Source organism: Ruditapes philippinarum, unplaced genomic scaffold, assembly GCF_026571515.1.
Source record: "Ruditapes philippinarum isolate M1 unplaced genomic scaffold, ASM2657151v2 ctg1059_1_1_1_1, whole genome shotgun sequence".
In the NCBI taxonomy this organism is placed as follows: domain Eukaryota; kingdom Metazoa; phylum Mollusca; class Bivalvia; order Venerida; family Veneridae; genus Ruditapes; species Ruditapes philippinarum.
In genome coordinates, this window is record NW_026866195.1 from 299,035 (window position 1) to 326,482 (window position 27,448).

Consider the following 27,448-nt stretch of genomic DNA (forward strand, 5'->3'; position numbering starts at 1 on the left):
CCTTTCACTAACACACCCGGCGCGCACTATTCCTCCCTATAACACTCGCCTGAGAGGTTGCGGTAGGTAGGGTAGGGTAGGGTAGGTAAGCTTTTTTGCTATGTCTATTAGTTCTACCAATTTTAAATAATGTTGAAATTTACTCTCCTGTATATCTACAATTTCCGGTAATTACAGATATGTTCGCTTTTTGGATATAGTGGCGTTTTACCGTTGACTGTTAATATTCACTCCGTAAACATGGGAGTACTTCCGGCAAAAAAATCGACAATTTATTAACTTTAATAAAATAAAAGTTTATTTTCCAACATTTACCTCTATAATTTGATAGTTTCGTGTAATTTTAACGCGAACCTATTCAAAACATTTTAAATCAGAATTTCACATTTGTTTACGATCCACGTTGACAGATCACGTGATACGGTCAAAGCCAACTTCCTTTTTACTGCCACATTGAAACTTTGAACAGCGAGGAAATGAGTGCTCCTCAAGTTTTTCACAAAGGAATTGTCAAACAGGTAAGATAATGTTTTCTATTTCAACAATACATATTTCTTGTTAGACAGTGATAATTGTTTCCCAAACATGGTAAACATATTATTAGAAAATAAGCAAATTTAAAATGAAAGTAGAAACCGGTGACATATGTTCAGTTTTATCTCAAAACAATGTATCGTGTATGGAATAAGTAGTACATATTCATTGAATTAACGTTTGTAATGAACTTAACAATTAGAACAATCATCTCTTGATTTGGCCCTAACACTTACATGGCTTAATTAGATCTTTTCACATCTGCCAATTGTTAAGTTTTAATTATTATGAAATTAGGCAAAACCTATGAACGGGGAAGTTGTTTTTTTTTTCCTTCACATTTTCCGTTTTAGAGGTGGCATTGATTCGGTATTTCATGCACTGCTTCTGTTTTCACTTGGAACACATTAATGATTAACTGTTAATCCGAAAAGTTGCTATTGTTCCGTTTCATTTTTTATTAGCTCGACTTTTCTATGAAAAGGGGAGCTATCCTACTCGCCCCGGCGTCGGCGTTAGCGTTGGCGTCACACCTTGGTTAAGTTTTTCGTACCACCCCACTTTATTTCAGAAGTATTACAAGTATGGCTTTGAAACTTACCATACTTGTTCACCATCATAACCTCCATCTACAGACAAGAGTACATAACTCTGTCAAGGTTTTTGACAGAATTATGGCCCTTTTTTGACTTAGAAAGTGTATTGAGCTTGGTTAAGTTTTTTTGTACCACCTCACTTTATTTCAAAAACCATTGGAGGTATTGCTTTGAAACTGACCATACTTGTTTACCATCACGACCTTCATCAACAGACAAGAGGACATAACTCTGTCAAGGTTTTTGACAGAATTATGCCCCTTTTTGACTTAGAAAATACATTGAATATGGGTAAAATCCACTTATTGCCTTAACCCTTTGAGATATTGCTTTGAAACTTTTAATGCTATTTCACATCATTACCCCCATCTGTACGCAAGAGAAGGTAACTCTGTCAGGGATTTGTTTTAAAAATTAAGGCCTTTTATCGACTTAGAATCTTGGTTAAGTTTTTTGTACCAGTCAACTTTTTGACTGAACTGGTTGAGATATTAAATTGAAAGTTGGAATACTTGTTTACCATCATGGTCCCAAAACATGGGCAGGAGAAGGTAATTCTGTTAAGGATTTTATTTGAATTATGGCCCTTTTTTGACTTAGAAACTCAGTTAAATTTTTCATTCTTGTCCACTTGTTGACCTAACCATTTGAGATATTACTTTGGAAGTTGGAGTTCTTATGTGCCATTCATGAGACCTATCTGTAAGCAAGAGAAGATAACTCTGTGAAAATGTTTCTTGATTTGTACTTAGAAATTCATAGTTAAAGTCTTGTGTGCCCTTAACTGTCAAAAGTTTTTGTTTTATAGGCAAGCACTAAAAAAGTCGAGCGCGCTGTCCTTCTGACAGCTCTTGTTTGATTTTCTTTTTAATATACATAATATTTATTTATTATGTAGTGTCTTTAGCAGTACAAGCCAGAGCCAAGACCCGCTTTGCCGACCAACGTATAAATATGAGTTCCTACATGTCTACATGTATTGTTTAATTGTTTAAATTTAGCAGGTAGATCTGACTACTGCAATATAAGTAAGTCCGTGACATAAAAGAAAAACTGATGACAGTCTAAGGTGTTGTACCAATATAAAAATGTCATTGAAAAAAAATTTTTAATTTGGGTGTCTGGCAAAAATTTGGGTTTGGGAACTATTGACCCTCAGTTTTTTAATTTTTCCCTTTTAAATTTTAAAAAATAAAACTGTGCCCTGAAATTTTCACTGATATTTGCAGTATTCCCCCCCTTATTATGAAAATTTTGGGAAGTCCCTCAATTTTAAAAAGGGGGCTTTGGGTGGGCATTGAGTAGAACCAGGGTAGTACTCTAACAAACAGAATTTATAAACTGCCATTTCTTCCAGTAAAGCATGCATGAATGCCTTAAGCTGTGTGGAAAAAAAAACAACAGAAAAACAGACATTGGGAATTCCTCCTTAAAATTTCAAATGGCAAAATATAAACCAAAATGTCTTAGTTTATACTAATTTATGATAGTTTGTGTTTGAATTCATAAGCTCATTGGAACACTCTGGAATCCGTTCTTGGGACTAATCAGTACTTAGCAATGAGTGTAAAGTTTCATGCTCAAGGAAACAACGGCTTGCCCATGTGGTCAGAAATCCTTAGGTTACTAGTCTGACGTGTTTACCACTCGGCCATACCAACACACAAACAAGTTTTTACCACCTTACATAAAATATATTAATAAACATTCAAAAAAGATTTTTTGTTTTCATGAGTGATATTTTTATTTAATTCTTGTTACATATTTTCTAAGGTGATTTTTTTTATCTTTGGTTTGTTCATGAGCAGGCATGTACCACTGAATTAAAGTCAGTGTAATAGTAAGTCTGCAGTACAACAACAGTCGGTACTTGTAATAGTGTTGAACAAATTTATATGTTTTTGTAGACATCCACTATTGTCTTGTTTGAAAAGATGCTTCAACCTTGAAATTATAAAAATGCCCCTGGGTGATATTTTATTGATTACCTGAAATTCAGGTTATGACAGGGGATGCTTTATCTACCTGTCATTTACAACCCTTTGGGGATCAATATATATAATGACTTCTTGGCTAGTTTGGATGTAAGAAAAACTGGTGTCAGTATGAAAATTCAACAAGATGCTTGGAAAGATATAACTGGTTTTCATTTCCTAACTGTTTTTTCATAATTATATTAATTCAAGCAAAAAAAAATGTTCAGTTCTTAGTAAATTACCCAATTTTATCTACATAATATTTTGTCATGACTAGGTAAAAAGTAAAAAAAGTATGTTATTGAGATAAAAGGCTGTTTATACTAAACATACTTTTAAAGAGTAATGGGCAATGTGTATGAATTCATTAGTTTTTAATACTGTTATACAAAACCATTCTGTTGTGCTCATTTAAACTCTATTGCTACAAATCCAGTCTATGGATTTGATTGTTTTGTTTTATACTTATAGCCTAGCATTGTATTTTATCAATGATTGTAAGCTAAAATATTGGAATCTGCCAAACAATATGGGATTGTTCATTGTAATTGTCTTGTTGCAAATTAAGATGTGTCTAAAGAGTTAACTTTCTATTGTTATAGTTGTTAATTTTATAAATCTCTTGTTATTCTTTGAGAGGATGCATTGAATCAGAAGCATTTCTTTTTGTTTGTTTTGTCTGGTTAATATGCTAATTTCAATACATCTAAGGTCATACCTTGGCTGTCATTCCACTTCAATTTGAATCACCTTTCCTGGATCACTAGCCAGTGATAACCAATAAATGACCAACAACTTATCCCTTATGAATCAGTTGTTAGAGACAAATGGCCATTAGAATTAATGTCTGTGAATAATATTTCTATTGATAAATTTCTATTCTAATGTTTCTATTGTTATATTAATTTTGTAATCTGTTATCTTATTCAGGTTCTGTCAGGGGATGCTGTGGTCATCCGAGGACAGCCCCGTGGAGGGCCACCACCAGAGAGAACATTATGTTTCTCTAATATAACAGCACCAAGACTTGCACGCAGGGCTAATCCTAATGTTGAAGGTTCAGCTGAGACAAAAGATGAGGTTAGAACATTGTTGGACATCTAACATCTTTCTAAAATTAATTAAATTATAACCTTTGTAACAGTTTAATTTTGTCTTGTCAATGTGAATGAGTTTATATTAATTTATATCAGATATTTACTTCAATGATAGTGCAATTTAATATAGTTATAAAAATAATAAATTATGTCTCCACAAAGATTTTATTATTGAAAGGAAACATTTCAAGCTTGTTGACCATATTAATTAACGGGGAGCTAGTATATAAATTTTAAATCTTCCAGCTAAAATTTGCCTAGCTCTGTAAATATGTATGACAGTAGTGACTGATGGCTATTATGTGGCCATTTATCAGTATGTTCTTGAACATTTAAAAGGAAAATTAAGAAAATCTGTTGTAAATGGTTCCATGATCTGCATTTCATGATGTATATTTTGCAGCCTTGTGCATGGCAAGCTAGAGAATTTGTTAGAAAATGTTTGATAGGGAAAGAAGTCATGTTTACAATAGAATACAAAACACCATCTGCAACCAGAGAATATGGATGTGTCTATTTGGCAAAGGGTTTGTAAATTTTTGAAAAATAATTTATTCTATACAAAAATCATTTACAGTAGAATCCCTCCTTAAGACCACCCCGGATTTAAGACCACCCCACTATTAAGACCATTTTTTAAAAGAACGGAATTTTCTGTTCTTTATGTCATTGGTTACATGATTCAGAATTAAGACCACCCCGCTTATCCACTTTTAAGACCACCAAATTAAGTCCAAATTCCTTGTTTTATTCTTTATTTGACCCCACTATTGAGACCACTGATATTAAAGTCAACACCTACCTAGATCTTTAATTTGTTGTTATTATCTGCTTGAATGCACTTAGCTATGACACTTGATATCCCAAGGTGTCAAAAGCTGTTGATTATTGGGTTATTGTATGAAAAAAGGTGAGAAAGTAAATCTAAGAGTGGTTTAATGTTGCTTTCAGCACATTTAGTTTGTGAAGATTTAATTTCTAATTTTAAAGGTGAATATTGTATATCATATAGTAAAATCAAATAATAAAATTAAAATCAGAACCAAAGAGAATTTAATGTTAAATTTCTTCAAAAATGTGTTTTCCTCTTATCAGATTATTTATTATACATACTTTAATATTGTTAATATAGATATTGTTTGTTCATACAACATGACTAAATAGACCATTGCCATAAAGTATGCAATGATAAGAAAATTCACAATTAAGACCACCCCGCAATTAAGACCACTTTCATTCAGTCCCAATGGTGGTCTTAAATGAGGGTTTTTACTGTATTTAGATAATAATAATAACACAAGGATACAACTAGTCTCAGGAGCTTTTGAGCTTAAAATATATATCAAACTGAAGTTTAACCTGGAATGTTGGGATTTATATTGAAGTTGACATAATTATCTTAGTAGTCTTTGGATCTGGACATTTATCAGCAAATTAATGATAATTATTTACATTATCTACACTTTCAGATCCTTCTGGTGAAAACAAGGAGAATATTACTGAATTACTAGTGGCAGAGGGTCTGGTTGATCTGAGGAGAAGTGGACTCCGAGCTGATGAGTATGTTACATTATATTTACATCAGTGGTGATGATAGATTTCTATGTATATATGTCTAGATAAAGACATATGGGTATATATAGAATATCAGATACCTAATTCATATGTCATGTGACAACTGATTACTGAAATGGGCCAAAAATGGATTTTCAGCTGGATTAAGGGGCTCAAAACTGGACTTTTTAATCATTTGGTTTTTGAGGAATACATAGCATCCTTAGAATGACAAATGTTTTTATATCTTATGAATGGTTTTATTATCAATATTATTTTATCAAAAAAAAGCATATTTCATAATCATGTATCAATAAGTCAATAAAAGTTCCTTTCTAGAAAGTCACATTTTATTATTTTCAGTTTGTATATATTTTTAACAACAGTTTAGTTTCTTTTCAAACTAACAAATTATAAATTAACTGCAGTACTTACGTTTGATGTTATTTTGCCCAGCTTACAGTACAATAGTGTCCTTGTATCTGTATTTGATGTCAAAATTTTCAAAACTTGAATAAAGGTGAGCTTGTCGTGTTAAAACTAAATTTTCACAAAGGTCTTAAATCTAAAAACTAAATTACGGTATTAAAACCAATTTTAAAATTCCTCTATACTTTATTGTTATGTTTCCGTTTTTTGTGAACTTCAGTGAGAATGCACAGAAGCTATTTACTTTGGAAGATGCAGCAAAGGCTTCTGGGAAAGGAAAATGGAATGAAGATGTTCTCACACACCCTGAGAAATATATAAGAGATATCAAGTGGACCATTGAAAACCCAAGACAGTTTGTTGATTCATACCATCAAAAACCTATGGATGGTAATAAGACATTCATCTCTTGTACAAAGATTATTCCAGAAAAATGTTCTAGTCAAGATATATTTTCTTAGATAACTCAGATGAAAGAAAAAGAAAATATACATTTATATGGAACTTCTCAAGAATCATAAGAAAAAAATGCATTAAATGATACAAACAAGCATGGTTGCCCAGTTCATGCCTATGTTAAAAGTGTTAAGTTTTAATTAGCTCTCCGAATATCTTCTATTTGATTTATTGCATAAAGTTTTAGTATTCACATAAAATGTGAAAAAAAATGTTGACAATGTTAGTTTTGTGCAATTATCCTTTGTAAGTGTTATTTGTTCTATATTACATATATATTACATTAAGTTCACTAGCTAAATTTCTGTGTATATCTCTTGTAACTTAATCATGTACATAACATATACAATTTGACAAAACTAATTAGAACATTTGTATATTATAACCAGCTGTGATAGAACATGTAAGAGATGGCTGCACTGTTAGAGCATTCCTGTTACCAGATTTTCATTATGTTACCATCATGCTGTCAGGAATTAAGGTATTTACATTTTGTAACAAATCATGCTGTCAGGAATTAAGGTATTTCCATTTTGTAACAAATCATGCTGTCAGGAATTAAGGTATTTCCATTTTGTAACAAATCATGCTGTCAGGAATTAAGGTATTTCCATTTTGTAACAAATCATGCTGTCAGGAATTAAGGTATTTACATTTTGTAACAAATCATGCTGTCAGGAATTAAGGTATTTCCATTATGTAACAAATCATGCTGTCAGGTATTAAGGTATATCCATTATGTAACAAATCATTCTGTCAGGAATTAAGGTATTTCCATTATGTAACAAATCATGCTGTCAGGAATTAAAGTATTTCCATTATGTAACAAATCATGCTGTCAGGAATTAAGGTATTTCCACTATGTAACAAATCATGCTCTCGGGAATTAAGGTAATTACATTATGTAACAAATCATGCTGTCAGGAATTAAGGTATTTACATTATGTTACAAATCATGCTGTCGGGAATTAAGGTATTTACATTATGTAACAAATCATGCTCTCAGGAATTCAGGTATTTACATTATGTAACAAATCATGCTCTCAGGAATTAAGGTATTTACATTATGTAACAAATCATGCTCTCAGGAATTAAGGTATTTACATTATGTAACAAATCATGCTGTTGGGAATTAAGGTATTTACATTATGTATTACAAATCATGCTGTCGGGAATTAAGGTATTTACATTATGTAACAAATCATGCTGTCGGGAATTAAGGTATGTACATTATGTAACAAATCATGCTTTCAGAATTAAAATATTTCCATTATGCTCTTTGGTATTAAGGTATTAAGATTTTTGTTTTTACCTTAGATATTTCATGATGAAATCTTTTTTGTGTCGCCTCTACAGAGTAGTGGCGACATATAGGGATCACTTCTCCGTCGTCTGTCTGTCCGTCTGTCTGTCTGTCCGTCCGTCCGTCCGTCACAAAACTTGTCCGGACTACTCCTCATAAACTACTACTGGTGCATTTTCATCCAAACTTTACAGGAATGATCAGTACCAAGTCTAGTTGTGCATATTGTCAGCATTTTCCGGTTCAATGATTTTTGTCAGAGTTATGGCCCTTTAATAATTTTTAATTTATAGTTTGTCCGGACTACTTCTCTTATACCACTAATGCAATTTCAATGAAACTTTACAGGATTGATCTCTAGCTCAAGTCCTTGTGCATATTGCACGGGTTTTCCGGTTGAATGATTTTTGGCCGAGTTATGGCCCTTTGATAAAAAGGTTTCTTTTTCTGTGTGTTGCCAGATACACAAAAGCTTGTCCAGACTTACTCCTCATAAACTACTGGTGCAATTTCATTCAAACTTTACAGGAATGATCAGTACCAGTCTAGTTGTGCATATTGTCAGCATTTTTCGGTTCAATGATTTTTGATTGAGTTATGGCCCTTTAATAATTTTTATTTTTAAAGTTTTCCGGACTACTTCTCTTATACCACTAATGCATTTCAATGAAACTTTACAGGATTGATCTGTACCTCAAGTCCTTGCGCATATTGCACGGGTTTTCCGGTTGAATGATTTTTGGCCGAGTTATGGCCCTTTGATAAAAAGGTGTTTTTTTTCTGTGTGTTGCCAGATACGCAAAAGTTTGTCCGGACTACTCCTTATAAACTACTGACGCAATTTTATCCAAACTTTACAGGAATGATCAGTACCAAGTCTAGTTGTGCACTGTCCGTCTGTCTGTCCGTCTGTCACAAAATTTGTCCCAACATGAAATTGGCCATCATGAGGCGATACATGTGATTACTGATCGCTCTTGTTTTAAGAAGTGAAGGTGATTGTATAATTATACAAAGTCTTACTCTTTTGAACTTAAAGTAAAATCCTGAAAGGCATGACAAATGCTCTATTATTCACAATTAATATTTTACATTGACTACAGATATCTTCTAGATGAAACTAAAAACGTCTTGAATTATGATATACAGAATCTGTAGTTAATCACATGATATGTTTATTTTAATGTATTGTATTATTTTAGGCACCAATGTTTAAAACAGATGAAGGTGGACAACAGGTAGCAGAACCATTTGCCGAGGAGGCCAAGTATTTTACTGATAGTCGTCTTCTACAGAGAGAACTCAAGGTCATCATGGAGGGCGTGTCAAACCAGAACATTCTTGGAACTATAATACATCCTGTATGTCTTACATATTGTCTTTTATAACTCTTAGATCTGTTTTTAAGTTGTATATAGATTTGAATAAGGTTTTCATGGTTCAAATTGTTGAAAAATAATAATGTATAATTACATTTTGAAAATAGGCAAATTGCAGGGAATTTTGCCCATTTATAGGGAATAAGGCAGTTAATGTCTGTTAACTGACATTGAAAGGTCTGTTATCTAATGGCTCATTAATATGTCGGGGTATTTGCCTACACTGTCATGTGGTTACATGGGAATGTTAATTTAAAGGGTTTTTTTTTTTTTTTCAATTTTGGAACATCCAGGCATACACTTTAGCATCTTGTCACATATATGAAACTATTAATTTGTATATCTTCAGAATGGTAACATAGCAGAGTTGTTATTAAGGGAAGGATTTGCACGATGTGTAGATTGGAGTATGGGAGTGGTATCTCAGGGCTCAGAAAATCTTAGAGCTGCAGAAAAGTATGTAAAATTAATATTGATAACCGTACACTTCATCTTGTACTTTATGTATAAATCCTGCTACCTATATCTGACATGTTTGCTTTGCATTTAAGTGTTGAGTTTTCAAGTTTGATTTTAAGTGATTTCATTTTCAAAATTGTAACACCTAGTAATGGACATAATAGAGTACAGCCATGCTGTAAATTAACAGAAACCAGACCTGGTTGTATAATAAAAGCATTGGCTAGTCATTACTGCCAGTTAAGTTGTGGAAGACAGGAAAACAGATATATTTTATTGAAGTGTTAACAATTTTGATGTTGCTACATGATAATTTGTATCAGCTTTTAAATATAATCTAAAGTATCAACTGTGGTAGTTATTTCCTTCACCAACATAAAAATTTAGCCAAATACCTGATTTGTTTTCATTTATCCCCTTCATCTGACAACTTCACGGTTTCCATGCCTTGACTTAAGCTCTTATATTGGGGATTAAGCAGAAATATAATGTGATGTAATTTATCTATTACAGGTTCGCTAAGGAGAATAAGAAGAGGATCTGGAAGGATTACTCCCCTTCATCTTCAGGACCAACCATTGATATCAAAGATAAATCATTCCAGGGGAAGGTACAATCACATATCATTTCTTGAATTTTGTCCTAAATTTCTACCAAGCAACTAGTATTGAGAAATATGTTTAGACCTTAAAGGTCCATTATACCCATTCATTTCTTAACAGCTTTTTATTTTTGGTGTCTTAATATTTCTTCAAAAAGTTACTTATTGGACAAGTAGATTAACCATCATTTTCTTCTAATAAGTACAGTTAAAGTGAATTAGTATTTTGTATTGGAGTCATATAACTTCATTTTTTACATTTTGATATTTTTACTGCAAATAATTTTACGTTATTCATGTGACAATCATGCACTAAAACCATTATTAAAACATTGTAAAACTCATGTTTGCCATTTCTAAAGGCTTTTACTCATGTTTTCCATTTCTAAAGAAGGAACAATTTGATTGTTTCTAAGGCATAATATGTCTTTTAGCAATAAGGTGAAAAATATTGAAGCCCCTGTAGTGTGAGAAAATCTTGGCAAAATAAGCTGTATTAAGTATATATGGTACACTGACCTGTTCCACTAATGTTTAAATTAACAACATTATATTAACAGGTTGTTGAATGTGTTAATGGTGATGCATTAGTAGTGAAGACAGCTGATGGCAAATTCAAGAAATGTTTTCTAGCCAGTATCAAACCACCAAGGTGGGTATATTGACATTAACAAACAGTTTCAGACTTGTATAGCTTTTGATTTTCTTCATTTTACATCAAAGAGGCTTATGATTTTCTTCTATTTACATCAAAGAAGCACATAATTGTTGTTGTTATGGTAATATAAAGAAATAAGATTTTTGATAGAATATGACATTACATAGTTAAAGTATAGTAATCACTTTCTTTCAGTCAACTTGTCCTGACTTTTCAGTTTTTTTACTCAATCTCTTATTTTTGTTGTAAAAACCTTAAAACTGCTATCATTTCAATGTTTATACATTAAAATTCAATTGTTATAAGATAGTGATGATCTTTTTTCATGTATATACAGACCTACAGTAGAAGCAGATGCAAGTAAACCAGCACCTAGAGTTACACGACCACTCTATGATATTCCATACATGTTTGAAGCTAGAGAATTCCTCAGGAAAAAACTAATTGGGAAAAAAGTAAGTACATTGTTGAATCAGAAATAACATATTTGTGAATAAAGATACAAAACCTAATTAACATGTACCTGTAACACTTAATATCCTAAATTGATTTGTCTATCTTTCAATCTGGACAAAACCGTTCACCTTTTTTAAGGAAATGTTTACAATATATGCTGTTTGAATAACAAACAGTGAAGATCAATGTACATCAGACAAACAGTTTAACATTTCCATTTGTTAAAGTTATGTGCATAGTTCTTCATATAAAAGTATTGATGAATGAGTAATCAAAGAATGAAAGATACCATTCAAATAACAATTAACTAAAGCTGTTTATATTATATGTATTTTAGGTAAATGTAGAAGTTGATTATATCCAGCCTCCTAACCAAGGCTTCCCGGAGAAAACCTGCTGCACTGTTACCATTGGAGGAATGTAAGTAAACATTACAAATTGTCTATATAGATTCAATAAATATGATTATTACATATTCATTCAATACCCCTTTAAAACAAATTGCCTTTTTAAGCAGAATTTGTAAAAGGATGTATGTGTTTTAAATATGTTATAAATGATATAAAAGCACACCTAACATGCACAGTAATTTATGATTATAGCAGTTCTGTATGCAAGATAATACAAATTGTATTCCTTTGAATTTGATATCATTGAGAAAACCAGGAGGAACATACTTAGTTCTTTTTTCATCTCTCCTACTTTCACTAAGAATAATGCATATATGGCTCTCTGGCTTGTTCACCTGCTTAAAATGAAGCTGCAATTAAGTTCAATGATCTTAACAGAGTCGTGCAACTGAAAAGAAAAATACATGCTTTGAAAAATAAATTTTGTTACAATTTGCTGATAATAATATAATATCTGCAGCAATGTGGCCGAGGCATTGATCAGTAAAGGTCTTGCTACAGTGATCAGATATCGCCAGGACGATGATCAGAGGTCATCCAAATATGACCTTCTCCTAGCAGCTGAAGAAAGAGCAAAGAAGAAGGGTGTTGGTCTTCATTCTAAGAAGGAGGCACCTATACATAGAGTAGCTGATGTTTCTGGGGTATATGATTACAAATATTTATATAAGTATAAATTTACAGTGTTCTTTAAGAAAGTTGACAAGCCTGTCTGCTTTGATTATTGGTAAAAGTCTTGGTCAGGTCACTTATTTGACTGCAAAGATTTTGACTTCTTCCAGCAGGAAATTCTGTAACATGTGTTTGGCTACCTCATCATTCCTTAAATTTAAAAATGGTTATTGTCAATTCCTTGTTTAGCTCAAGTAAAAAAAAGAAAATAGTTTGTATGTTAAAATTCTTTATCCTTCGTTGCATGCCTATTATTAATTGATAAATATGAAAAAAAGTAGGAATTTTTTTCATGGATTATCATGTCTCTTAAGTACAGTGATTAAAATTAAACATTGGAAATTGAATACAGTATATTTATGAATGAATAAAGTTGTATTGAATATTTTCCAGGATATAACCAAAGCAAAGCAGTTTTTACCTTTCCTCACAAAGGCTGACCGCCTAGACGCACTGTGTGAGTTTGTAGCTAGCGGCTCCAGACTGAGAGTTTTCCTCCCTAAAGAAACATGTCTTATAACTTTCCTTGTCTCAGGTATAAACAAATATGACCTTTATTGTCAACAAATATATCATTGATGAAAGTAAATTAAAATAGATCTACTGACATACCTTCTCTTTATATTAACAAATTAAAAAGCTTGTAAAAATTGATTTGAAGATTCTGATGGGGTATATATGTAAATCATGTGATGTAATATGTATAATATTTTTGATTCCAGGAATTGATTGTCCGAGAGGTTCACGCCCAGGACCAGCAGGCTCTACTATACCAGCTGAACCATTTGGTGAGGAAGCTACCATGTACACCAAGGAAATGTGTTTACAGAGAGAGGTAAACTTCTTTTATTATCTAAATATATGGTATAATAACGGCATGTATATGCTTCCAGTATGGTAATATACGTCATGTGTTGTAGTTTTGACAGGAATATCTGTTTTGCAGGTAGCCACCATAATAAGACGTGCCAAGTATTGTGATATTAAAATTCCTTAAGTGTTGGGTCATCAGGTTGTAGTTCAAAAGCAGTACAAATCTGATCACCAAAATAAGCTTAAGATTAAGTACTGAAACTGTTTATATTATGTTGTTCTTTAGCAGATCGTGTAAAATTGATCTCTATTTTTCTTTTCAACAACATACTAATTTGCTCAAATACTGGATGGATTTAATAACTATTGAGTGCAATGTTTAAAATCTTAAGATGAAAATTTTCTTTCATCCTTCATTTCTGAGATCCTGAACAATAACAAAAAAAGCCAAACATATTAGCCAAATCCTATAATATGTAACTGTTTGACACTTATAGTTGCTGATATAAAATCATTATGACATTAAAATGATCATGCTGCAAATTTCAGGTTGAGATCAAGGTAGAAACAACTGATAAGGGAGGTAACTTTATTGGCTGGCTGTTTGTAGATGGTGTGAATCTTTCCTTGTCTCTGGTAGAACAAGGTCTGGCCAAGGTTCACTTTACAGCTGAACGTAGCGTCTTCTACCCACAGATGTTGAAGGCAGAGGAGGCAGCCAAGGCTCAAAAATTAAATGTATGTAATGTTACCTCACTAAATTACATTTAATAGATTATTTTTTTCTATGAATCAAATGGAGATTTCTAAAATTGACATGGAATCAAATGGCAGGCAATCTTGCATGTCTTTCCACTCTAAGATTATAAAAGACAGATTTCTGTGTCTTGTAGTTCCATGCAGCTCAATTCACAATACTGTGTCCTTTCATTCCTGTGCATGGCACATGTATTTTCTAGAATTATTTTACAACATAATATACTCGAAACTGTTTAAAACGATAGGAATAAGTTTTATGAGAAAGAAAAAAAAAGATTATTACTGGTACAGAATCCCTGAATATAGGTTAAGTAATTTCTGCTGTTATATGAGTAAGATGAACGAAATGGTAGATTATTCAAGGAATGTCCCACAAAGTCATGGACAATGAAAATATAACACCGTAGTCTAAAGTAATTTTGCACAAATGTTTTTCTATCAATATTAAGTAAAATAACAAACTTTAATTAAGAATGTATACATACAATAAATGCTGCCAATGTATAAATGAAAGTGTTTGATTGTTACACAGATCTGGTCTAAGTATGAAGAACCAACAGTAGAGAAGCCTGAAGATGAGCCCCAAGAGAGACAGGTCACATATAGAAATGTTGTTGTAACTGAAGTAAATGATGACCTCAGATTTTACGCACAGACTGTCGAAAATGGTATGATATTTAAACAAGATCTAGGATGTTATATGTTATTGTATTAGTTTTGTTTACCTGCTGAGTTAAATAAATACTGCACTATTTTCTGTAATATAATTACTTTATGTCAAATAGTAACAGAACTGGTCTCGTAAAAAGTGAAATTGATAAATATTTGACTGTATTTGCTATGAGAAATATCTTTATAAAGGGAGAACGAAGTTGTTTTAATTGTGTGATTACCTTTGTATTTCATTGTTTATCAGAATTATCCACCTAGTACTACCTTGATGATTACATTCAGGGATACGCACTGTCATAAATTTAAATGAAATACTCAGTTTTCCCATTTCTGAATGACTATATAGAGAACAGAATTGTGGTGTCACAAGGTTATTTCATCACATTGTACATTGTTGTTATATTTATAATCAGGTCCTCGTCTAGAGCAGTTGATGGAGGAATTACGTGTAGAAATGGACTCAAACCCACCCCTACCAGGAGCTTACACACCAAAGAAAGGAGATACATGTGCAGCTAAATACTCAGAAGATAAACAATGGTGAGTGCTTACAAACAGAAAATATAAATACTGGAGACATGTGTTTTTCCTTGTTAGTAGACATGATACGTGAAAAGTTGTTTTATATGGCTAAATGATTAGAAAATAATACCAGAAATTTACATAATTAACACCGGGCTTGTCACTGCCACAGAATCGGTCGTGACACACGATGACCGGAGAAAGTGCACCAGGCTGACCGCGAGCAGCGCCAGGACAAGGTCCCGTTAAAGGATTTCTGCACTTTGACACGCCACCATTGGCGACAGGCTTAATTTGGAACAATACATTGTTAATTTGAGGAATTATCAATTGGAAGAAGGTTAAATAAAGCAGGGGATATAAGTGAGTGCAATAAGACTGATGGATGTGTTGGTTGGCCTGTCTCTATTCAGTCTGGTGTGATAGGTAAGTTATTGTCACCCTTGACCTTGATGGATGTAAAGTCAATTGTTTGATTTGTATTTCAGGTACAGAGCTAAAGTAGAAAAAGTGGAAGGATCAAAGATAACAGTTTTCTTCATTGATTATGGAAATGTAAGTAAACATCAAGATAAAGCAAAGTTTCTATTATTCATTCACCATTTTACAAAACATGGCAACAAAATATGTAATTTTAGAGAATATTTTATAAGTTATTTTATTTTTGTGTCCCCACGTTAGTGGCGGGCATTTAGATTTACCCTTGTCCGTCTGTCCTTCCGTCCGTCCATTCACTTTTGTGTCGCACGTTACTCAAAAAGTATTTGACCTAGAGTCATGAAACTTTACAGGAATGTTGATCAGCATGTGTAGTTGTGCACCTGGGTATTTTCGTCTGGATATTTTTAGTATTTTCAGAGTTATTGCCCTTAACTTAGTAAAATTTTGCAATTTTCAACTTGTGTCGCATGTAACAGTTTTTTACCTAGAGTCATGGAACTTTACAGGAATGTTGATCAGCATGTGTAGTTGTGCACCTGGGTATTTTCGTGTGGATATTTTTTGTATTTTCAGAGTTATTGCCCTTGACTTAGTAAAATTTTGCAATTTTCAACTTGTGTCGCACGTAACTCAAAAAGAATTTGATCTAGAGTCATGAAACTTTACAGGAATGTTGATCAGCATGTGTAGTTGTGCACCTGGGTATTTTCGTCTGGATATTTTAAGTATTTTTATAGTTATTGCCCTTGACTTAGTAAAACTTTGCAATTTTCAACTTGTGTCGCACGTAACTCGAAAAGAATTTGACCTAGAGTCATGAAACTTTACAGGAATGTTGATCAGCATATGTAGTTGTGCACCTGGGTATTTTCGTGTGGATATTTTTAGTATTTTCAGAGTTATTGCCCTTGACTTAGTAAAATTTGGCAATTTTCAACATGTGTCGCATGTAACTCAAAAAGTATTTGACCTAGAGTCATGTAACTTTACAGAAATATTGATCAGCATGTGCAGTTGTGCACCAGGTATTTTCGTCTGGATTTATTTAGTATTTTTAGAGTAATTGCCCTTCACTTAGAAAATTTTTGCAATTTTCAACTTGGATTTGACATAGTCATTAAACCTTATGGGCAGGTTGCTCAGCATATTTTAGATTTGCACCTGGGGTTTCGCTTGTGGATTTATCAAATATTTGTAGAGTTATTTCCCTTGACTTAGTAAAAAGATTGACAGAATAGTGTCACGGTGGGGGCACCCGTGTCCTATGGACACATTTCTAGTTTTGCATACAATTTGCAGAATATTATAAGAAAATGATTGAAATGCTGCCTCTTAAACAAAGTTAGTCTCTTTGTGTGTTTCATTGAATATGAAATGATAGGTTCATATTTTTCTCTTTCTGTCAAAGTTACATTAAATATAAGTTGAAAAAAAGAAATAAAAATAAGATAAAACAGAATCTGTTGCAGATTGGAAGTTAAAAATGTCACTTTATCTTCCTTCCCATATACAGCAATGCTAACAAAATCTTTAAAAACATTTTAACGGAATGCTATACAATACCATTTAAATGAATATATATATATGATATGTTTACAGCGTGAAGCTACAGATTCCACACAACTGGCTCAGCTGCCGACACAGTTTGCTGTCATGTCTCCACAGGCTACAGAATACACTCTAGCATTTGTTACACAACCAGCTGATGTAAGTCATTTAACTGACAGATAATCTCATATTATAACAGTGATTTGATAATGAACTATTAATCTAATAAATAGACATTTTGGTTAAGTAGTTTAGTAGGCTGTCCAGGCAACAAGTGCCACCTGTTGGTGTGTAATTTTAGAAAGGGAAAAATTTTTTTGTGATGAGTGAGATTTTCTAATTGCTTGACATTTGGTTGATATTCTATGTTGGTATCAAGCCCAGTTAAATATTGATGAATTTGTAACACATTTGTCTAGTGCATATATGTAAAAAGTTTTCTCAGAAATAGAACTCAAAATACTTTTTAATTATATTAAGTTTGTCAAGATTAATGATATGGCTAAAGAAACAAAGTAGTAAAAAATATATCAAAACAGTATGATTGACGTCCGCGCCGAAGCGCGGCGCCCTTATGGAATGAAATCAGATTTTGTGAAAGGGCGACAGCAACTTCTTGAGCCTTATAGTCGGTCATGATGAAAGCCGATCATTCCTATTGGTATGAGGGTGCTTGATTAAAAAAAATGTCTCGATATGTACAATGAATAGCGAACTGGAGAATTTCGCAATGCATGAAATAACCTTTTCCGTCTCTTCGGGGTTTTTTATTTATCATTTTGTAGTACACGGTGGGTTATAAATGTTTGATAGTCAGTTATATTTTATGACAGGAGGATGCAAAGTTAGATGCCCAGGATGCCTTCTTTAACGATGTATTAAACCGTCAACTCATGTTGAATGTTGAACATCGTATAGGGGGTTGTGAGTGTGTCACCTTGTGTGACCCAGAATCAAAGGAAGATGTGGCAAAGAGTTTAGTTAGCGGAGGTCTCCTTCTTGTAGAACAGAGGAAAGAAAAGAGGTTTGCCAAAATGATCTCGGAGTATACCAAGGCACAGGATCTCGCCAAGGCTAACAGGGTAAGCAGTTCATGTATGACTTTTATTTTCTTCATTTTCCTATTGTTTGCCTATATATGTAAGTATGAAAGCCCATGTGTGCACGTGTCTTTGAATTTTTAATGTGAAACTTTTCTGTTAGTTAAAATAATTTTTTGAAGTAAAAACAATATGATTAATTTATTTCTCTTTTAAATTTTGTTTACAGTTGAACATTTGGCGTTACGGTGACTTCAGAGAAGATGATGCTAAAGAATTTGGCTACAAGCGCTAACGTAGACCCATGCTTGACAACACAAGTGGAACGGGCATTGATGACCATATACACATACAGCTGTACATTAACTACACGTGTAATCTAACATTTACACCAGTTTTAACACGTGTTATATTATGCTGGACTACAAGTGAAATATTACTTCCAGTCAACCACATTAACACATGTTACTGTTAGTTGGACTACACGTGTAACCTTACCATTTACACCTTAAACACGTGTTGAAGTTTGTTGTTTGCGTATGTGAGCATTAAACAGCGCAGCTACACAAGTGGAATCTAGGTTTTTATAATGTATTCAAATCAAACCAATAAACATTACACAAGTTCTTTATAGCTTTATCATAATTGTTTAAAGTGAAGGGTATATCTAGAAAACAAGTCTGACTTTTATATATCTTATTTATTGCCATTTAACAAATTCCTATTTAATTTTGCCATTGTTTTTTTTTTAATTTATAATTGTTTTGATTGCTGTTTTGCATGTCCTAAATTCTTCATGGCATTGACTTAGTAATATTTTTATTACTTATAATTAAAGATATATTACATATATCACACATATATATATATATATATATATTAATTTTTGGACACCAGTTTTTCTAGATATACTTTTCTGTGGTTATGGGTTCTTAAATGCCCCCATTATGACTACATAGGAAATTGATGTATTTATGTAATGAACTGAATTGTGTGTACAATAATTGAAACAGAACTGCGTTTTCTCATCATATGTAACATGTACATGACATGTAGTACTTGTATTATTACGCTTGACTAAATAAGAAAAAAAACTTTTCTGTTAAGAATCATTATTTTTCCAAATATTTTGGTGCTATTGTGTTCAGTTGTAAACTATATTTTCATTACAAAATGTTTGTTATATTAATTTTATTCACATTTTTTGTGTAACATTAAAGGGAGATAATCACTCATTTTTCAGACTTTTTATATTCAATTTTATGATGTTTATTCACTATCACTTCTTTAAAGATTTGCTTATTGTCTACCAACAGATATTTTTATTTTTTTACACACATTGAAATGCATTGATGCAAAGTTATTTCATGTTATTTTTATTACAGTTCTCTTTTTTTTCTTCTTACAGTTCTCGACTTCTTACAGTTCTCGAACAGATAAACATATATAATTTACATAGTCCTTTAGTTGCTAGCTTAAAAAGCATGAGTCATTCCAGTATTAACACTTTCTTTACAGATATATGTACAGTAACTTTGCTCAACAGTTATATGTAGGTTGTAATGGACTTCTTTAATGTAAATTTATGTTTATACTATTACCTTACTTTAATTTCATGTTATACCTATGAGTAAAGATTAGCTTATGTTAACTATTCACTACTATCTTGCATTGATTTACAATTGTTCTGACTCTCAAAGAGTATATTGAATAATTTCATACCGTGATTGATAATGAATAAAGTAATGAATTATTATCACAGAATTTTAGGAACATATATAAGCAGTATTTATAATGTTCAATAATGATTTATTTATAAACTGAGCTATGTATGAATGTTTTCCTGTGTAGACATAATATTGGCTTCAATAAAGCGGCATAATCTGAAAATAATCTTGTTTTATGTAACAGCCATGTAAACATAACTTTCTTGTGAAATAGATATTAGCAGATGCTTTGATAGTTAATACCTATTGAAGTAATTATTGAACGGTGGCCTCTGTTTTTCAACCTATGTATTGTAGGTTCAAGCCCTACTCTGGTTACCACATTGTCTCTGCATATGTAAACATAACATTCTTGTAAATTAGATGTTAGCAGATGGTTTGAAGGTCATTTTGACCTATTAAAGTATTCATTGAACAGGGGCCTTGTTGATAATGTCTCTGCTTTCAACCTATGTGTTGTACGTTCAAGCCCTACTCTGGTTACCACATTGTATTGGTTATTTCCTGGAAGTTGTTTCAAAAGTGATAAATTCAAGTTTAAAAGAAATTCTTATTCTAATACATGTATTATAATGTAAAGCAGTGCAATTTCTTGTTCAACTGACATCAGGAGTTAATTCTGGCTAAACATATACATGTGATGTGAAATCAGAATGTAAACAAACTAAATATTGTCCATCAATATCTTAGGAATCCATATCTATATATAATATCAATCAAAAAATGCCAAAAACACAATACAAATGTACACTTATTTTTGCGTTTTGGTATATGTTAAGATTTGACAAACCTTACATATTAAGGTTGAATGAACATATTTTTAACCAGGTTTTCCGAAGGAAAGAACTGGTTATTAGATTGAGGTATGTCGGCGGGCAGGCGTAAACAATTTCTTCTGTGCGCAACTTCTCCTACATTTCTCAACGGATTTTGACCAAACTGTCACAGAAGCTTTGTCGTCAAGTGCCCTGGCACATATTGTCGGGGTTTTGTAATAAGATAATATTCGACCTAATTATGGCCCTTTGTTTTTTTACGTTTTATAGAATATATAGTGAACAATTTCTTCTGTATGCAATTTCTACATTTCTCAACAGATTTTGACCAAACTGTCACAGAAGCTTTGTCATCAAGTGTCCTGGCGCATGTTGTCGGGGCTTTGTGATATGATAATATTCGACCTAATTATGGCCCTTTGTTTTTTTTCCGTATATAGAATATATAGTGAACAATTTCTTCTGTATGCAATTTCTACATTTCTCAACAGATTTTGACCAAACTTTCACAGAAGCTTTGTCATCAAGTGCCCTGGTGCATGTTGTCGGGGTTTTGTGATTGGATAATATTTGACCTAATTATGGCCCTTTGTTTTTTTCCTTATATAGAATATAAAGTGAACAATTTCTACTGTATGCAACTCCTACATTTCTCAACAGATTTTGACCAAACTTTCACAGAATCTTTGTCATCAAGTGTCCTGGCGCATATTGTCGGGGTTTTGTGATAGGATAATTCTTTTACCTAATTATGGCCTTTTGTTTTTTTCTTTATATAGAATATATAGTGAACAATTTCTTCTGTGCGCAACTCCTCCTACATTTTTCAACGGATTTTGACCAAACTTCACAGAAGCATTGTCATCACATCAAGTGCCCTGGCGCATATTGTCGGGGTTTTGTGATTGTATAATATTTGACCTAATTATGGCCCTTTGTTTTTTTTCCTTATATAGAATATATAGTGAACAATTTCTTCTGTATGCAATTCCTCCTACATTATTCATGTTTTACAATGCACATAGTTACATTGTTTGGTCCTTTTATTTGTATTTCAACTACAACATATTTATCTACAATGGTGATAATTGAAAACCTGGTTTCATGACATTGCCATGTTTCTTGTTTTCTAATTGAAGAGTTTAATCACTTCAAAAATATACTCGCTATTTCAATTGAAACATATTCACAGACTTACAAACTGAACGAAGAAAATTGTAGAGCATAATTACTTATGGTTCTCATGACATTCCTTTCCACCTTTCTTTAATTAAAAAGGAGCTTACCACCTGTTATATTTCTCTCTGGTAATACAAATATAGTTTGTCCTAAAAACCATAGGCACTTGTTTTCGGGATAAAAAGCCTTTTGTAGGACTCAAATTTGATTGAATGTAACGATTTTTGAACGTAGATGTCTCGATTCTAAATTCGACATTTTTCCGATATTACTAAGTTTTTTTTAGTAATATCGGAAAAATGTCGAATTTAGAATCGAGACATCTACGTTCAAAAATCGTTACATTCAATCAAATTTGAGTCCTACAAACCCTTCAAAAGGCTTTTTATCCCGAAACCAAGTGCCTATGCTAAAAACCCCTTACTGTATATTTTTTCTCTCAGTCTTTAGACTGACTAAGACTGAGATTTTTTCTTAGGCAGGTTTAGTGTTCAGTCAAAAATTTTGTTCTTTGTTTTTTTTTGTTTGGAATGTTTCAGTGTGAAATTATAGATTTTTAACTTTAATCTGTGCAATACCATTGGCCCGCCCTTTTGTCTTTGTCGTCCATTGCGTTATCATTTGGATCCTGATTGGGACAGGCGGTGTACGGGTATCTATAAATGGTCTGATCATGTAAATTTTATATGTTGCTCTTGATTATTGCCATTTTTCTGAGAACTGTTCACCGATCCGCTGGTTAAAACATCAGACAAATATAGACACACTATGTTATCGTTTTACTTTTTACATTACGAGCACATTGGTTATAATTTAAAACTTAAACTGGTTTAGCAGTTGTTAACTGAAATAATCCAGAATAAAAGGCTATTTTGGCTTTTTGCTTTCATGCATTATGCTTTTTTATTGTGTATTTATTTCTATAGACTTATAAAAATGGAGAGAATACATACATAAATATACACGTAGTCTAAATTGAATTGCAAATGAAAGCAGACATGAATGCCACATCAAACGTGTCTACTTCTTATATAATTGATTTAAAAAGTTTAAGTGTGGCCATCGTCCAAAAATTCGTGAAACTGTTGTTGCTTTTTTCATGCAACTTTATGGCCAATGCCAGTTTCTATATATCAGGATAATTTGTTATTTTGATTAAAATTATATTGACTACTTGTAATCTATCTGTTCTTAGGTCTCTTATGCCGGCTCGCCACGGCGAGCCGGTATTACGTTAGGATTTTACTGAGAAACAACCTAAAACTCCGAATCCATCCGAAAATTTAACCGAAGCTTGGCTTCCAGCTTTCTATAAAGATTTATCTATCAGGGCTAGGATCCAAAATTATTTAGCCAATCAAATTTAATCTTACATAGCGTCAAAAAACCTTCAATTTTCACGCCATATTTAAAAAGCAGCAAGTATTGTTTTGAGCGCAAAGATATTATGATGATTAAAATGTTTGTTTTCATGAATTCTTTTCAATAAATCATATCAACACTGACTTTTGATTTAGCGATTTCACCTGTTCCTCTGTAGTAAGTTTTCGTTTGGTTAATTAACATAAGTGTACACCTGGTTCTGTGCATTTTTTTCTTTTTCCTTTTTTCCGGTCATTTTATCCTTTCTGGTATTTAGTGTATATATTTACTGGCCGGGATCCGGGATCGTATAAGATATAGAGGAAAAACTTATAAACTATATTTGTGTTGATTATTGTCGTAATGAAAGGCCATTAAACGTTAAGTTTTTTTATTGTATGTAATGAACGTTAAATTAATTAAACTTTGGATATAAATATATTTAGAGCTATTTATCAACAAACTTAAAAATCACAATACTTATAATTATATGCCTAATTAATTGGAAAAATCAAGGACTACATTCTTGAATTGGTCAAATCCCGGGATCCCTTTATGTTTTAATGCGATCCCAGCTTTTCTGAAAACTATTCTTGAACTGGCGAATTCCTTGGATCTCTTTAGACTTTAATATTATCCCGGCTTTTCTGAAATCTATATTCTTGAACTGGTCAATTCCCGGGATCCCTATATGTTTTAATAGGATCTCGGCTTATCTGAAAAGCATCTAAGACTGGTTAGTTCCCGGGATCCCTATATTTTTAATAGGATCCCGGCTTTTCTGGATGAATTAATTGACAACTTGTGTTTACTTTAGGACTTGTGTCTGTCACTCATTCCAATACTAAATATCATATTACAACTTAACTTCGTATAAAGAGACATCTTTATGAATTCTACCTCTCTAACATTTATTTGGTCAAGGTCAAAAGGCCATATAGTAAATGTGCATAGACATAGGGACTTCATTCTATCTGTTTACATGGATCTTCATATATACTCATATTCCTCTTTGTTAAACTGAGTGAAGCTGGCTTCCATAACTTTATGTCACTTATATTTTGATGTTCGCTGAAGTCTCTTCAGCTAACAGAACTGTCATTTTTAACCAGGTTTTCCGAAGGAAAAAACTGGTTATAAGATTGAGGTATGTCGGCGGGCGGGCGGATGGGCGGGCGGGCGGGCGGGCGTAAACAATTTCTTCTGTGCGCAACTCCTTCTACATTTCTCAACGGATTTTGACCAAACTTTCACAGAAGCTTTGTCATCAAGTGCCCTGGGGCATATTGTCGGGGTTTTGCGATTGGATAATATTTGACCTAATTACGGCCCTTTGTTTTTTTCCTTATAAAGAATATATAGTGAACAATTTCTTCGTGTGTGTGTGTGTTTGGGTTTGTTTACCCTCGCCACCGGAAAGAGACCATATGGGCGAGCATATACTTCATTTATAACCTTTTAAAAAGGGGGAGCTGATGTTTAATTACTTATTGTTATATCCGTACATGTGTTTATGTGCATACCATATCCCCCATGACAGGGTAGTCTCTACGTACAACCTCTGCCATGGGAGGAAGATGGGGCAATCCCATACTAAGATTAAGAATTCTAAAATTAAATTATTAAAAAGCACTTATTTTAAAATTGGCCAAGACGTTTATAGTAGTTACCGTCTTTTATAACAGGTCATTCTAATATTTAGTATAACTTAAGAAAAATTAAAATATTACCTATAATTGTAGAGTTCGCATACTTGCGAAGAAGGCATGTCAGGAACGTTTTCTGACCAATTCAATGTGGGCTGTCTATTATTTATGTTGGTTTCTATTTACATGTTATAAACCGTATACATTGGGATGCATATTATTAATTACATGTTTGTAATTAGCAGAGTTTGTTTTAAAATTTTGTAAATTTAGTAAGTTTTACCGAACACCCGCTTTATAAAGTTAATTTTGATTGGTTTAGAGAGGATTGCCTCCTTTGTTCTCATTGGCCGAAAATTCTCTGTTTACAAAATAAGGAGGTCAATCCGATTTTGTGATAATTTGCAAATTTTTCTTAATTTTTGGATTGACCTATTTCGACAAGTTTGTCGCGCGAACGGGATAGAGATTTAGCAGGTGCCCGTTGCATCCAATGTATACGTGTTTTTACCAACTTTATTTCAAAATTAAAACAAATATGATAATTAAAATGTGGTGGAAACGGCCTTATCTATTTATCACTGTCTCATGGTCTATAAATTATTATGCATCTAGATATCACACATAATAATTAATCTTCTATTACTTAAACAATTCATAGAAGAATAAGAAAAAATCTAAGTCCCAAAAATGGCTAATAATAATAACTTGGTTACCCATAATGTGATGAGATAGTCTTTATGTAACATATTTAAGAAAATCTCATGCTTGAGTGAACCCGTGATAAACGTATTGCTCCATATGGGGGCACGGGTTCACGTTTACTAGTGTGTGTGTGTTTGGGTTTGTTTACCCTCGCCACCGGAAAGAGACCATATGGGCGAGCATATACTTCATTTATAACCTTTTAAAAAAGGGGGAGCTGATGTTTAATTACTTATTGTTATATCCGTACATGTGTTTATGTGCATACCATATCCCCCATGACAGGGTAGTCACTACGTACAACCTCTGCCATGGGAGGAAGATGGGGCAATCCCATACTAAGATTAAGACTTCTAAAATTAAATTATTAAAAGCACTTATTTTAAAATTGGCCAAGACGTTTATAGTAGTTACCGTCTTTTATAACAGGTCAATCTAGTATTTAGTATAACTTAAGAAAAATTAAAATATTACCTATAATTGTAGAGTTCGCATACTTGCGAAGAAGGCATGTCAGGAACGTTTTCTGACCAATTCAATGTGGGCTGTCTATTATTTATGTTGGTTTCTATTTACATGTTATAAACCGTATACATTGGGATGCATATTATTAATTACATGTTTGTAATTAGCAGAGTTTGTTTTAAAATTTTGTAAATTTTGTAAGTTTTACCGAACACCCGCTTTATAAAGTTAATTTTGATTGGTTTAGAGAGGATTGCCTCCTTTGTTCTCATTGGCCGAAAATTCTCTGTTTACAAAATAAGGAGGTCAATCCGATTTTATGATAATTTGCAAATTTTCTTAATTTTTGGATTGACCTATTTCGACAAGTTTGTCGCGCGAACGGGATAGAGATTTTGCAGGTGCCCGTTGCATCCAATGTATACGTGTTTTTACCAACTTTATTTCAAAATTAAAACAAATATGATAGTTAAAATGTGGTGGAAACGGCCTTATCTATTTATCACTGTCTCATGGTCTATAAATTATTATGCATCTAGATATCACACATAATAATTAATCTTCTATTACTTAAACAATTCATAGAAGAATAAGAAAAAATCTAAGTCCCAAATATGGCTAATAATAATAACTTGGTTACCCATAATGTGATGAGAGATAGTCTTTATGTAACATATTTAAGAAAATCTCATGCTTGAGTGAACCCGTGATAAACGTATTGCTCCATATGGGGGCACGGGTTCACGTTTACTAGTATAAAGGATACTAGTTTATATATACAGGAATAAAAAAGATAGATAATAAATAACACGGGGCGGGGGGCAAAGGGATATATACAATATGGAGTCTTTTTTGACATTATGGGTAAACTGTAGCCAGCACCTCCCAATTTTGATAATAACCATGAGACTGTATGGTAAAAATAGTCTAGTGCACAGCCTAATTAAGAAATTATTCAATTAAAATTTCATAGCAATAAAATTACAAAATAAATAAATAAATAAACTTCTCCATAGCACCGTTTCACGGCCACTTATTAGGGCCACCTTTAAAAATAAACATTTAAAATAGGTTTTGTACACTTTATACAATGGCTGTGCACTGACTCAAAAATTTAAAACGTAAAAATATATGGTCGAAACTTACGTACAGTATCCTATACTGTAGTATATAACTTAGGCAACTACCTCTCGCGTAATGTTAATGTGTTCGC

At 32.6% G+C, this 27,448-nt stretch overlaps 1 protein-coding gene across 1 annotated transcript; it reads left to right on the plus strand.

The window, feature by feature from the left end:
• The first annotated feature begins 360 nt into the window (after positions 1-360).
• On the plus strand, positions 361-20,268 carry LOC132731656 (staphylococcal nuclease domain-containing protein 1-like). Its single transcript, XM_060717880.1, has 22 exons — positions 361-518; positions 4,037-4,186; positions 4,607-4,730; positions 5,673-5,763; positions 6,407-6,576; positions 7,032-7,123; positions 9,148-9,306; positions 9,674-9,780; positions 10,297-10,393; positions 10,945-11,036; positions 11,380-11,497; positions 11,836-11,918; positions 12,369-12,552; positions 12,974-13,115; positions 13,303-13,415; positions 13,943-14,131; positions 14,685-14,820; positions 15,238-15,364; positions 15,835-15,901; positions 17,387-17,494; positions 18,169-18,417; positions 18,605-20,268. The coding sequence occupies exons 1-22, from the start codon at positions 477-479 to the stop codon at positions 18,668-18,670; spliced, it is 2,706 nt and encodes a 901-aa protein (XP_060573863.1). The 5' UTR covers positions 361-476; the 3' UTR covers positions 18,671-20,268.
• The last annotated feature ends 7,180 nt before the right edge of the window (positions 20,269-27,448 follow it).

Coding starts and splice junctions, on each gene's coding strand:
- LOC132731656 (XM_060717880.1), top strand. CDS start 477: ATGAGTGCTCCTCAAGTTTTTCACAAAGGAATTGTCAAACAG. Junction 14,821..15,237: donor CGCACAGACTGTCGAAAATG/GTATGATATTTA, acceptor ATTTATAATCAG/GTCCTCGTCTAGAGCAGTTG. Junction 18,418..18,604: donor ATCTCGCCAAGGCTAACAGG/GTAAGCAGTTCA, acceptor TTTTGTTTACAG/TTGAACATTTGGCGTTACGG.